This window comes from Vipera ursinii (genome assembly GCF_947247035.1).
Source record: "Vipera ursinii genome assembly, chromosome: 2".
NCBI classification, from domain to species: Eukaryota; Metazoa; Chordata; class Lepidosauria; order Squamata; family Viperidae; genus Vipera; species Vipera ursinii.
The window spans coordinates 169,387,771-169,401,725 of record NC_139513.1 but is presented as its reverse complement, the minus strand read 5'-3'; the positions used below and the strand labels follow the sequence as shown (position 1 = coordinate 169,401,725).

At 40.4% G+C, this 13,955-nt stretch overlaps 1 protein-coding gene across 1 annotated transcript; it reads left to right on the top strand.

Moving 5' to 3' along the window:
* Positions 1-3,338: 3,338 nt before the first annotated feature.
* Positions 3,339-13,016, top strand: LOC310636030 (3-beta-hydroxysteroid-Delta(8),Delta(7)-isomerase-like). Its single transcript, XM_083355483.1, has 5 exons — positions 3,339-3,448; positions 5,507-5,888; positions 6,693-6,729; positions 7,656-7,786; positions 7,975-13,016. The coding sequence occupies exons 2-5, from the start codon at positions 5,573-5,575 to the stop codon at positions 8,184-8,186; spliced, it is 696 nt and encodes a 231-aa protein (XP_083211609.1). The 5' UTR covers positions 3,339-3,448; positions 5,507-5,572; the 3' UTR covers positions 8,187-13,016.
* Positions 13,017-13,955: the final 939 nt, after the last annotated feature.

Here is a 13,955-nt window from a genome sequence, read left to right as displayed (position 1 = left end):
CATATAGCTTTGTTTCTCTTGATACTGATGACTTAAGCCTGCCAGGAGGGCCCCACATCTAGCATTCATAAAATTGAAGTATAGAGACTATGCAGGAAACATTCAATCTTATTCTCAGATCAAGTAGAAGGTAGCGTTTGAGGGGCTTACAACTTCCTTCTCTCCATATAAAGTGATTCAGCTACTTGCCTTGAAAATTCTTTTTGTTCCCATGTAGAATTAATTAGTCAGTGAATGGCTTAAACTGGGAAATAGTATCTGATAGCTGTCACTCAAGAATTATAAATACTTTCAGGTAGAGCAAAGAGGAAGCTATCAGATGTCCACACCTGAACTATGCAGAATAGTAAATACTTTGATATCACCACTCATTTATTGATAGCATTCTTTTCCTTTTTTTCTTGTTATTTTTTCAACTGCTTTGGGATTGTGTATCTGCATCAAAAAAAAGACCCCACTACTGTAAAGATTTGTATATAAGTAGACAGATCTGTTGTTTTAGGGGCAACTATTTTCTAATGTCCCAATTTATCACTGTATCCCAAGCTCCATTCCCTTGAATGCCCTCTGTACAGCACTAAACTCTCTTATTTGTAAACTGAGGTGTGACATTTTAATAAACATTCTCCATGTTGTATGGGTTGGGTGAAAACAGACTATAGGACTTCCAGTTTTGCGTGGTAGCGACCGGTTGTGGGCTTGGGGATTCTCTGCACCCCCTGTGGGTAATTTTGTCCCCCCCCCAAAAAAAATGGGTCTAGATCGCCCCGGAGAGGCGACGAAGAAAGAAGGGTGCTCCACCAATTCTGGAACGATAGCCGTTCCATTTAACTTGGGGAAAGCCTTTTACACGACAGGAGAAAGACCTCCGTATTTATGCAAAGCTTTCCATAATTGAAGTCATTTTATCATATACTTCTTCTGAACAAAACTACAGCAGATTGTTTCACATTCACTTACTTTTAAATGGCCTGCTGAATTTTTTTTTAAAAAAACCTAGTTTCTCCCAGCCCTGGAATAAAGTGGTATTGCAATATATGCTTCCAACTTATTTTGTTTATTATCATGTCTTATACCCGTGGTGTTGAACCTATGGCACGGGTGCCACAGGTGTCACACACAGCCCTCTCTGTGGGCACGCACGCTGTTGTCCAATCCTAGGCCTTCAGCTGGGTTTTATAAAACCTTTCCGCTTTAGGACTCCGCCACCATGTGCAAAAAAAAAATAGGTTATATAAATCAATCAATTTAAACTCGCGGGGAAAAAAGATCTTGCATGTATGGCAAAATAACAGCCAGAAAAGTCACACTGTGTTCAACTTGTTTTTAAATGTTTATTCAATAAAAATTAAAACAGAAAGAAAAGGCTCTCACTTTTTAGGATATGTATTGCAGGTGGAACTCAGAAGTATGTTAGATTGCCCTAGGCTGGCTCAGGAATTCTGGGAGTTGAAGTCCACAAGTCATAAAAGAGCCAAGGTTGCCTAACCCTGGCCTAGGGCAAAACCAGAAATCTGAAGCATTTAAAATCTGCTGTAAATGAAAACATACCTGGATAGCCAGAATTATAAATGCCTTTCATTGGACTCTTGTTTCTTTCATGGTGAGGCTTGAGTTACTTGACAGACTGTTTAAGATATGAAAAGCTGAGAACCACATCTTTACTAGAATATATGAACCTGGCCACTATGTGAATGGTAACAGGATATTGTAACTGGGTTTTTCAAATCTTCATTATTTTAATGTTGACACAAATTTGATGGCACTTTGTCAGGCTTAGCTGACAACAGACAAAGCTAAGGAATGTTGAACTAGTTTACTACTAAAATTAGGGTTTCCCAAAGAGTGCTAGGGCAACTGGCAAGTTGAACAAACAACTCAGAAGAAAGTGATAAACTAATTTCTTATTGTTGCCATGAAACACTGATATAAATAAACTTGATTTGCCACCCACTATCACATTTTATTGTGTTTTTTTCCTCTAGGTCTCTACTGCTAAAGTATATATGCAAACTAAACAATAAAAAATTAAGCATTTGATTAAATCTACTGTACAGTAGTTTACTGCATATGTCATTCTGATTCTTTCTAGAGATGTGGAAGCTCCAATACTGTATCCCCCCCCCCAGCTTCAAATTGTCAGATTGAAAAATACTGCTAAATGAATGACAAAACCAGTATGACCAGAGAAGTTCTGTCTTCTTGAAAATATTATATATGAAGAAGTGCTTGAAAAAGATCTGAGCTGTGCAGATTTTCCTCTCTTCTTTTTTTAAAATTGTGTCTGTGCTTGAGTCCCCAACCCTTAGGCTCTAAGGATTACAACTGTGTAGAAGATGGCTGGGTTCTTTGATGCGACTGCTGGGGGAGAGGGGAGAGTGAGGAAGTACAACAGCTTGCACTATTACCTGTGATTAAGATGATAGTAGAACTGAGCTATGAGAGGTCTCTGAGAAATCAGAGCTGCTCCGCGTCTCACTTAATATAGCCAGTGAGGTGTGCCTTCAACATATTTATTGCAGAAGCTGCAGCAAGAACATCTCATCATAGGCACTCTGATAATCTATTTTCTCTTTTCCCCAGTAGGTGAGGAAGCAATTATTTTCTGTAAGGTTGATTTTGTCACCTTTAAGGTGACTTTGGTCCCAGCCTCTCTAACCCTCTTGGCCTGCAATTTCCTGCCGCCCCCCCTCCACATGTACTGCAGCTGCAGCGCTGTGCAATAGAGCAGCGTTTTCCAACCTTAGGAACTATGCTGGCTGGGGAATTCTGGGAGTTGAAGTCCACGCATCTTCAAGTTCCTAAGGTTGGAAAACGCTGCAATAGAGGGACCCTTCCAGTCTCCAGCGCATCACCTTTTGTTGGCAGGTAGCACAGCCCGATCGGAAGCGGTCAGAAAACATGCAATACCCTAACCCACGATCTGGATAACTGCAGTTTTTATCACGCTTGTTGGAGGCACAAATGCTAAACCAGGGTTTCCTTAGACAAGAATGTTTATACGTGTTGAAGAAAATTTGGTGTGCTTTAGCGCGTTGTGTGAATTGAAAGCGGGTGGTAAGTTTATTGTGTGGCTACTTGAACCGTGAGTCATAATTCCTTGAGTAGGTGGCCGATTATGTAGATTTGTTAGATAAATAGTAAGTAAATTATACACAACTGGCCGGAAAAACGACGCAACAAGGAGCTGTATGAACCCATATCGCCTCAGCCACCTTCCACCAATCGCTTTGCCAGAATACGGTGTGACGTCAGAGCCTACGGTCCCATTAGTTGCGCGGGTAAAGCAAAAAACTCCTATCAGAGCCCTGTCTTCGTCGTCGGAGACGTTGATTGGCTGGCTTACCTGTCTGTTGCCATACTGGCCGAGGGTGCTACAGGATTTATTGGGAGGATTTAGGAAACAGGTGAGAAGCGCCTGGTGGGGAAGTTTTGCGAGCTACGTTGGGTAAGGTTTGAGATAAAATTTTCGTTATCTGAAAAACTGACCTGCGTGTAAGTTTTCCTGGTTGATTTATAGATTTTGTAATGTTTCTCTTATGGTGAAAGATTATATGGGATAAAGATTGTGTTTAGGGGCACAAATCTTTTCTATACTGTATTTGCAGATTGCCTCATTGCAGCGCATGATATTAGGGGGGTTTTTTTTGCACAAGGTCCTGCTAAGACCATCCTCCTGATTTGCTTTTGAGTCCAAAATTCAGGGCTCTCCTCCGTACTTGAAACGATGGGTGCAGTTTGAGTTTCTAAATCTCAGAACGGAGAAAGCAAAAGTAAGAATCTTCTACTACAGAAAAGAAAATCGTGAAAAAGACTTCTTTCCTAGTCTCAAATTGAAACAGAAGCATAATTCGGGGATGGGATCAGATCGTCATCTGATAAAGGATAAGTAACAAAAATAATTATTTAGTAAACTATTAGGTTTCTAACAGCGACTGAATAATGTTGCTGTAAATGTCTGTTAACAAGCAGATTGCTCTCAATTCTAAAAAAAAAAAGTTATGAAGACATAAAATGTCCACTTTGGGTGCATGGATGGTAGTGAATATTGGGAGGTATTGCTTTGGAGTTCTTTGGAAGGTGGAAAGTAGGTAACTCTCTGAGCTGAACTGTGGCATCGTAGGATGGTAGATTTGAGAAGACACTGCTTGGAGCCAATTTTTTGCTTCCTGAAGGAACATGCTCCTTCTAGGGATCTTTGAAATACCTATTGGAGTGATTTCTGTGAAAGGAGCAGCTGTATTGTGTAATGGAAATGTGGCAAGAAAGTTTTTGTTGCATAGAGACAATTTAAAAGCTTAAGACTGCCTTGACTTTTGGATATATATATGTATAGTATGTGTGTGTATGTATGTATGTATGTGTATATATATGTGTGTGTGTGTGTGTGTTAAATGTTTGTTAAGCATTCAGAATACACTTGCTTAGTCCCAGACATGGGACAAATCTTATTTCCTGTTTCGGCCTAGCCCACGGGTAGGCAACCTGGGCTCTTTTATGACTCATGGACTTCAACTCCCAGAATTCCTGAGTCAGCTGACTCAGGAATTCTGGGAGTTGAAGTCCATGAGTCATAAAAGAGCCGAGGTTGCCTACCCCTGGTTTAGCCCAAGGCCATCTTACAGGCAGTAGCCACAGCACTGGCAGCTCATATTTATATATATATATATATATATATATATATATATATATATATATATATATATATATATATATATATATAAAGGTAAAGGTTTCCCCGCACTGGCAGCTCATATTTATATATATATATATATATATATATATATATATATATATATATATATATATATATATATATATATATATAAAGGTAAAGGTTTCCCCGCACATGCGTGCTAGTCGTTTCCAACTCTAGGGGCCGGTGCTCATCTCCGTTTCAAAGCCGAGGAGCCAGCACTTGTCCGAGGACGTCTCCATGGTCATGTGGCCGGCATGACTAGACGCCAAAGGCGCACGGAACGCTGTTACCTTCCCACCTTACTGGTCCCTATTTTTCTACTTGCATTTTTACGTGCTTTCGAATTGCTAGGTTGGCAGAAGCTGGGACAAGTAACAGGCGCTCACTCTGTTATGACCCACCAAACTGCCGACCTTCTGATCGACAAGCTCAGAGTCCTAACCCACTGAGCCACCGTGCCCCATATATGTATGTATGTATATGTATATGATATGCAGTGGTTTTTTTAAAGGTGCTGGAACTCATGCACAGCTCCTGCTCCAGTCAAAAGCCCTTTGTTGGGGGGGGGGGGGAAGGGGAGAAGAAACTGCATTAGGGAGTGATTTTGCGGGGGGGCCCCAGCGGCCCAATCCAGGCTGATTCTATGAGAAAAAAGCCCTGTGTATATATGTGTATATAGATGCAACATATGTATATATGTGTATTTGTATGTTCAGATTTTAGGATATGGTCTATTTCTATTTTGTCAGCTGTCAAACTGAAAAAATCTGATAATTTGTGCTTAACTAGTTCTCTGTATTTATGCAGGTCATTTTCTACCAGAAGAAGCCCTTGCCTTTTTCATTGGCTCAACTCACGCTTTCTCAACCCACTATGGTTTTGGAAGCAAAACCCGTTGTTGTCCACCACCCATACTGGCCTCGGAATTTGGAACTCCAAAATTACATCCCAAATGACCTACCCTTATGGCAGCTCTTGACATTCTTATTCTCTACTTCAGGAATTATCTTGCTGTTGACTTGGTTTGTAGCAGGTTGGAGAAGCAAGACATGGGGCCCTTTTGGAACTTGGCGGATCTTGATCATTTGCTGGTTTACCATCTGTGCTTTTATTCATGGTGTGATCGAAGGCTGGTTTAGCCTTTACTATACAGAAATCCCAGGGGATCAATCCTTTCTCTCGCAGCTCTGTAAGATGTGTGTCTATCTAGTTTCTGTCTCTTGATTTTTTGGGGGAAAAAGTGATGCAGCAGGTTAACCTGGGGGAAAGTGGCGGGTGGGCAGGAGGATCCGCAGGAGGCATAAATGGAGTAAATGACACATCAGTCAATCCTTCTATTGTGTACTTGAGTCAGACTTCAGAACACAAATATGTGATAGTGACACTTGTGTAGACAGTCTTTGGTTACCAGCAGTAACCTGGACCAGCAAATTCAGTATAACTGATGTGGCCATAAGTCATTGTCACATGACCACAAGAACTTACAACAGGGGGCTTCAAACTTGGCCCTTTTATGACTTGTGGACTTCAACTCCCAGAATTCCTCAGGCACGCTGGCTGAGGAGAAATAAGAAAGGCTGAGCGCCAAAGAATTGAAGCCTTTGAACTATGGTGCTGGAGAAGACTCCTGCGAGTTCCTTGGACTGCAAGGCGATCAAACCAGTCAGTCCTAGAGGAGATCAACCCTGACTGCTCTTTAGAAGGCCAGATCCTGAAGCTAAAACTCAAATACTTTGGCCACCTAATGAGAAGGAAGGACTCACTGGAAAAGAGCCTAATGCTGGGAAAGGTTGAGGGCAAGAGAAGAAAGGGATGACAGAGAATGAGGTGGCTGGATGGAATCACTGAAGCAGTAGGCGTGAGCTTAAATGGACTCCAGAAGATGGTAGAGGACAGGAAGGCCTGGAGGAACATTGTCCATAGGGTCGCGATGGGTCGGACACGACTTCGCAACTAACAACAACAACAACTAATTTCTCTTTCTATCTTCCAGGGAAGGAATATGGCAAAGGTGACAGCAGATATATAACGTAAGTGTTAACTTTGAAATGACAGGCAAAGGTCTGGATATTTCTGCAAAGATCCAGCATTAAGCAATATTGAACACAAGTATCTGGTCTGCATGCTGGGATAGGGAAAGGATGATTTGACTTAATACAAACATAAATATAGCTGAGATGTTCAGAGGTTTTGCATGAGTTCTCTTAATATATTTTCTGTTTCCAAGACAATTTTAATGGGGTGAGTACAAAAAAAATAAAAGAATTCTTGCATTTCTTTTTAAGCATCCTAATTTTTTATACTTCTAAATTATTTTAGGAAAATACTCCCATTGAATTCTATTCATGCCTTAAAAGAGCATATCGGGGAACAACGTTTGTTTTCTAGTCTCATATTTATGAACTTTTCAGATGAGTATTATCAGTGGGGTTTCCCCCAGCTCAGTGGAAGATCTGGAGCATGACATTTTATCTGCAAGGGATGGCTAAATTCTACTTTTCCCAATTTATTTTTAATTCATTTTTTTCTCTTTTCCCCTCAATTTAGCTTGGGAAAATAAAATGGGCAAGGCTTCAGTAGAAAGAACTTGCACCAGTTGACTCTCCTCACTGGCATCAAATTCTGCAGTTTGGGTTTATTATCTTTGTGTGTTTTCATGCATCAGGGAAACCAGGAAACCAGGATTAAACCCATTTAATTGGTTTAGCTCAGCAAGAGTACAGTTTGTAAGGATTTATTCATTGCTTTAAATAATGTGCATTCCATTTTCTACTTCATCAAATAAAATGAAACATTTTCCTAAATTGGTCATCTATGTATCTATCATCTATCTATAATCCATCCATCCATGCATCTATCTCCTTTCTCCCCTTCCAGTTTGAATGTAGTGAAGTGTAAGAAAGTTGGGATGTTTTGGGACCTCAAGGTGACATTCATTTCATTTTTGTATCTGCAGATCAGATAATGTCATAGTTTGTGTGGAAACCCTCACTGCCTGTTTTTGGGGTCCCCTCAGTCTTTGGACAGCAGTCGCATTCCTTTCACGCCAGTCCCATCGATACGTGTTGCAGCTAGTGGTGTCACTAGGTAGGTATGCAAGACAGGGAGGGAGGTATGTCAGGATTTATAAATGTTAATGCAATCTTTCAAAAGCAATTAATTTAATATTTTGATTCTTGGTTAATGTCCCATACACCTGACTGCATTTCTCTTTTGGCTTGTCCACTTTTGATCTTCCAACTTTTATCAGCCATGTTGTCTATCTCTAACAATAGGTCAGCTATATGGTGACGTTCTGTACTTCTACACCGAATACCGTGATGGCTTTCGCCATAGTGAGATGTGGCACCCTACCTACTTCTGGTTTTACTTTGTCTTTCTGAATGGTCTGTGGATTATCATTCCCTCTCTTCTCATCTGGGATGCCTGGAAGCACCTCAGTGCTTGCCAGAGAGTGATGGATGCCAACAAAGTCAAGAAACATTGATGTTTTGCACAGGACGTCATATTGGATGGTACTTCCAGTCATTCAAAGGATGATCCTGTATTCCTCCTGTTCCTCTGCACTAGTTTAGATATTTTCTATGGTTTCTCTCCGTTTACATTTAATTTGTTGAATTGATGGTGGTTATTCTCTTCTTTAAATATTCATAGCCCTTAAGCTATGAGCTTAAAATTAAGACTGCAGTTTTATCTTTATGAAGGGATTTCTTTTTAAATCAGGAGATTTTATTTCTAAATAAATGTCATTAGAATCAAGCCCCTCAGCTAATAGTAGTCAGTATTGAACTGAGCCCTGTTGTAGACCATATAGCTTTGTTTCTCTTTTTTTAAAAACAACAACCAAGTTTTATTAATTTTCTAATTTTACATCCAAATATTTATGAAGCAATGTGGTGATTGGATAGTGAAAAGTCCAATAGCAAAATCTTTTTGTAAATAGCTCAGGGTACGTCAACAAAAATTCACTCTCCAATTCCCTTAGTTACAATATCAAAATCAAATTAGTACACAGTCAATTAGAGCAATCTTCAATACATTTTCACACATACTTATCCAGGTCCTGTTTTTAAGTTTTATCTAATTTCAATACAGTGTTCCAAATTAGCCTATAGTATCTAAAAAACTTAATTTTCAGGTAACCCACATTTCCCCTATTTCATTATATAGTAATTATCATATCTGAAATACATTGTTCATTTAAATGCATTCTTATTTTATTTCAAAAAATATTCTATTTGTCATCTTTGTAATTCATCAATGATTAACAAAGTACCTTTTGTTGTGTCACTCCAAGTTCTATAATATAATTCAAAGTTATGTTCTACTTAGCTAATTTTCATTCCGTTAGAAATCTAGGTCCTAAATATAAAATCAGTTTATATCTTTTAACGATTTCCATTGGCCCATTAAAAGATTTTAAGCTTTATTATTACAAATCCCAATATCAAGGAAAAACCCATTTTTTAAATCTAACTCTAGCTTTCTTTTTGTGCCAGGCAGGCTTCCATATCATTGCCTTTAACTTCTCAGTTGTCAATTTTTCAAAGAGAGCGACCCCTTTATAGTCATTGAATTGTCACTCTAATCCAGGGGTGTCAAAGTCAATTTCATTGAGGGCCGCATCAGTATTGCAGTTGCCCTCAGGGGGCCGGATAGGTATGGCCAGGGTGGGCGTGGCCTACTGGGTGAGCATGGCCAGCTCTACATTGTTGGTATCAAGGGTGCCTATGGGGGCCTGGGCAGGAGGGGGACAGATCTGAGGGTCTCTGGCAGAAGGAGGGTCTCTGGGCCAGGGCCAAGGCAGTAGGGGCCGTTCCCTCACTGTTTCCAGGATGGCTTTGCGGGCCACATGAAACCACTTCATGGGCCGGATCCGGCCCCCGGGCCTTGTGTTTGACATGTCTGCTCTAATAGATCAAATCTCCATGTTTGGCATAGTAGAGCTGTCATTAATTCAGTTTGGTCTTCTTCTTTCAATCCCATCTGGCTTAGGTAAGAGGTCATGTCCGGTGTTATTGTTTGGTTGGTTAGATTCTTAATGTACTGTGTTTGAAAGCCTTTGGCATCTTCCATCTTAGTATTGCTTTCTTCAGCTTCTGTTGTTTGTTGAATTGTAGATTTTATAGTTGAAATTGAAGTTTGGGCATCAAGGCTCTCAGTAGATTGTACTTGTTGTTCTTTAGTGAATTTTTTTTGTTGATTTCCTCTGTTAGTTTTGGGTTGTCAATTCATCAGTTGAAGTCAGAGTCTCATTTGGTGAGTTTATGCTGTCAGATTTGTCTTTCAGTCTGGCTTTCATTTTTCAGTCATTGCCAGTATTGTTGCCAGTATAATTTTATAGTCAAGTGGTGGAACATATTCCTTCATTTCTTTAATGTTTACAGATAGATCTTTAGTGGAGGACATTTTTATAAGAGTCAGTAAATGTCCACCTCCACTATTCCTAAAGGTTGTTTTTGGTGCCAGGTGTTCCTCATTCTTATATTTAAAGATAATGTCAAGAATTACAGCCAGATCTCACAATAAAGCAAGTTTACTTGCTATACCAGGTTTTGCCACAAGATGTCCTCCATAGCATTTAAAATCTTTTTCCAGACTAATATGAGGCTTTTATCCAATTAATCCATTTTTTTTTCTTTTCCCCTTATTTCACTGCTTAAGTAGTAAATAGGGTAGTAGGTTTCCGCAGAAATAAGAACTTTTTAGTGGCCCAAAAATTCCAGAAGTACAAATAAGTTTGCTTAATTATTTAGCTTAGTTATTTGATTTCTTTTGGGGCTTTAAAATTTTGGTTCCCCAAGTAAGAAGTTGCCTATCTTTCAAGAGAGGGGGAGGAGATTTTCAGAAGAGTCCCACAGGAAAGTAATTAGGGAAATAAGAAAGGTAAGGTCTCACCCAAATCCTCCAGATTGCTTTGTTGTGCTTGATGGTGATTTTGGCTTCTGGCAGGGAACGGCTTAATGATCAGCCATGTTGATGGCTGATCTCTTCTTCGGGACAGAGGAGCTGCTCTGGATCAAACGGAGGGCTGCCGCACTTCTGCAATCACAGGGAGGGCCTACTCACGGTGGTCGCCCCTCCAGGGCGACTTCAGCATCCTCCAAGGAAGAAAGACCGGATGGTGGGGAGAGCGTCCCTCCTGCACGTCCACCGGCGCCGCACATACAAACCAGAAGCCAGCTTTGTTTCTCTTGATACCTGCAGTTATGAGCATTTAAGCCTGCCAGGAGGGCCCCACATCTAGCATTCATAAAATTGAAGTATAGAGACTATGCAGGAAACATTCAGTCTTATTCTCAGATCAAGTAGAAGGTAGCGTTTGAGGGACTTACAACTTGCTTCTCTCCATGTAAAGTGATTCAGCTACTTGCCTAGAAAATTCTTTTTGTTCCCATGTTGAATTAGTCAGTGGAATGGCTTAAACTGGGAAATAGTATCTGACAGCTACCTCGAGGTATAATATAAATACTTGGAGGTAGAGCAAAGAGGAAGCTATCAGATGTCCGTACCTGAACTATGCAGAATAGTAAATACTTTGATATCACCACTCATTTTATTGATAGCTTTATTTTCCTCTTTTTTTCTTCAGTTATTTTTTCAACTGCTTTGGGATTGTGTATCTGCACCAAGAAACAACAAAAACACACACACTACTGTAAAGATTTGTATATAAGCCGACAGATCTGCTGCTTTAGGGGCAACTATTTTCTAATGTCCCAATTTATCACTGTATCTGAAGCTCCATTTCCTTGAATGCCCTCTGTACAGCACTAAACTCTCTTATTTGTAAACTGAGGTGTGACATTTTAATAAACATTCTCCATGTTGTATGGGTTGGGTGAGGCTTTAGAGAAAACAATTGTGATGGAAATTTTCTCTGTAAATTGTATAGAATATTTTGTTTCCTCTGAGCTGTTTAAAATGTAATCAGACTACAGGACTTCCGGTTTTGCACGTAGTGACCAGTCATGGGCTTGCAGATTCTCCGCACCCCTCTGGCTAATTTTGTCCTGCCAGGGGACCCTAAATGGGTCTAGGACGCCGCGGAGAGGCGACGAAGAAAGAAGGATGCTCCAACGATTGTGGAAGAATGGCGGCCATTCCGTTTGACTTGGGGAAAGCCTTCTAACCCGACAGGAGAAAGACCTCCATATTTATGCAAAGGTTTCCATAATTGAAGTCATTTTATCATATACTTCTTCTGAACCAGACTACGGCAGATTGTTTCACATTCACTTACTTCTAAATGGCCTGCTGAAAAATAATAATAATAATAAAAAAACTGGTTTCCCCCACCCCCTGGAATAAAGAGGTATTGCAGTATATGCTTATTCTGTTTATCATCATGTCTTATACGAATTTAGAATTTGGTCCAGCCCCTTTTCTATTTGTTTTTAGATTAAAAAAAACCTGGCAGCCAAGCAGGGCTGTTCACACGCTCTGAGGACTCAACCAGTCAGTACAACTGGGAGGTGGTCATAGATGGGCAAAGCCCGGGAGTGCAACATGGGTCCCCTGACGGGGAAAGTCAACCCAAACAAGACAGCCACTGTGCTAACTCTGCTTCTTCCTTGGACTTTGGTGTGGGCCGACCAAGAATGGCCAGCCAAAGGGACTCGAGTCAATCTGACACGTGAATTCATGAGTACTGGTCTACCCAGCCTGGCGGGCAAGCTGGTGGACCAGGAGTTGCCTGGATGCCCCAGGCGGTCTGCAAGGTCACGCAGACCACCACATTTCAAGACTTTATTCTCAAATAATATTAAGAATGTGTGTACATTCTAGGGGGGAGGGGTGTAATGTATTTTCATGTGTCTTTTGAACGCTGCTTAAGGTTGCTCAATTGAGGTGTCTGTGTAATGGTTGCTGACTAGCCAGATGCAGTCTCCAAGAAGATCATTGGATGATTTGGGGCGGGAATGGGTTCCTTTAAACCTATTGGCCACCGCCAAGTGGCCAACCATATAAGTAGCTGCACAGAAGCCTCTGGTTCAGTTCTGTTCCTGTTTGCCTCAATAAAGAAATGTTCCTGTTTGAAACCTCTCATCTTGCTTCTGGCCTCCAAAGAGCTCACTACACAACACCTTGTTTCTTTCATGGTGAGGCTTGAGTTACTTGACAGACTATTTTTAAGATATGAAAAGTTGAGAACCACATCTTTACTAGAATGTATGAACCTGGCCACTATGTGAATGGTAGCAGGATATTGTAACTGGGTTTTTCAAATCTTCATTGTTTTAATGTTGACACAAATTTGATGGCGCTTTGTCAAGCTTAGCTGACAACAGACAAAGCTAAGGAATGTTGAACTAGTTTACTAAAATTAGGGTTTCCCAAAGAGTGCTAGAGCAACTGGGAAGTTGAACAACTCGGAAGAAAGTGATAAACTAATTATTGTTGCCATGAAACACTGCTATAAATAAACTTGATTTGCCACCAACTACCACATTTTATTGTGTTTTTTCCCTCTAGGTCAGGGGTAGGCAACCTTGGCATATCTGACTCAGGGATTCTGGGAGTTGAAGTCCATGAGTCATAAAACAACTGAGGTTGCCTACCCCTGCTCTAGGTCTCTACTATTAAAAGTATATATGCAAAGTAAACAATAAAAAAATTAAGCATCTGATTAAATCTGCTGTACAGTAGTCTACTGCATAAGTCATTCTGATTCTTAATGGAGATGTGGAAGCTCCAATACTGTATCCCCCCCCACAGCTTCAAACTCTCAAATTTGAAAAATACTGCTAAATGAATGAGAAAACCAATATGACCAGAGAAGTTCTGTCTTCTTGAAAATACTATATGAAGAAGTAATAATAATAATTATTATTATTAGAAGTGCTTGAAAAAGATCTGAGCTGTGCAGATTTTCCTCTCTTCTTTTTCTCTGCTTGAGTCCTGAGCACTTAGGCTCTAAGGATTACAACTGTGTAGAAGATGGCTGGGTTCTTTGATGCGACTGCTGGGGGAGAGGGGAGAGTGAGGAAGTACAACAGCTTTCACTATTACCTGTGATTAAGATGATAGTAGAACTGAGCTATGAGAGGTCTCTGAGAAATCAGAGCTGCTCTGCGTCTCAATATAGCCAGTGAGGTGTGCCTTCAACATATTTACTGCAGAAGCTGCAGCAAGAACATCTCATCATAGGCACTCTGACAATCTATTTTCTCTTTTTCCCAGTAGGTGAGGAAGCAATTGTTTTCTGTAAGGTTGAATTTGTCACCTTCAAGGTGACTTTGGTCCCAGCCTCTCT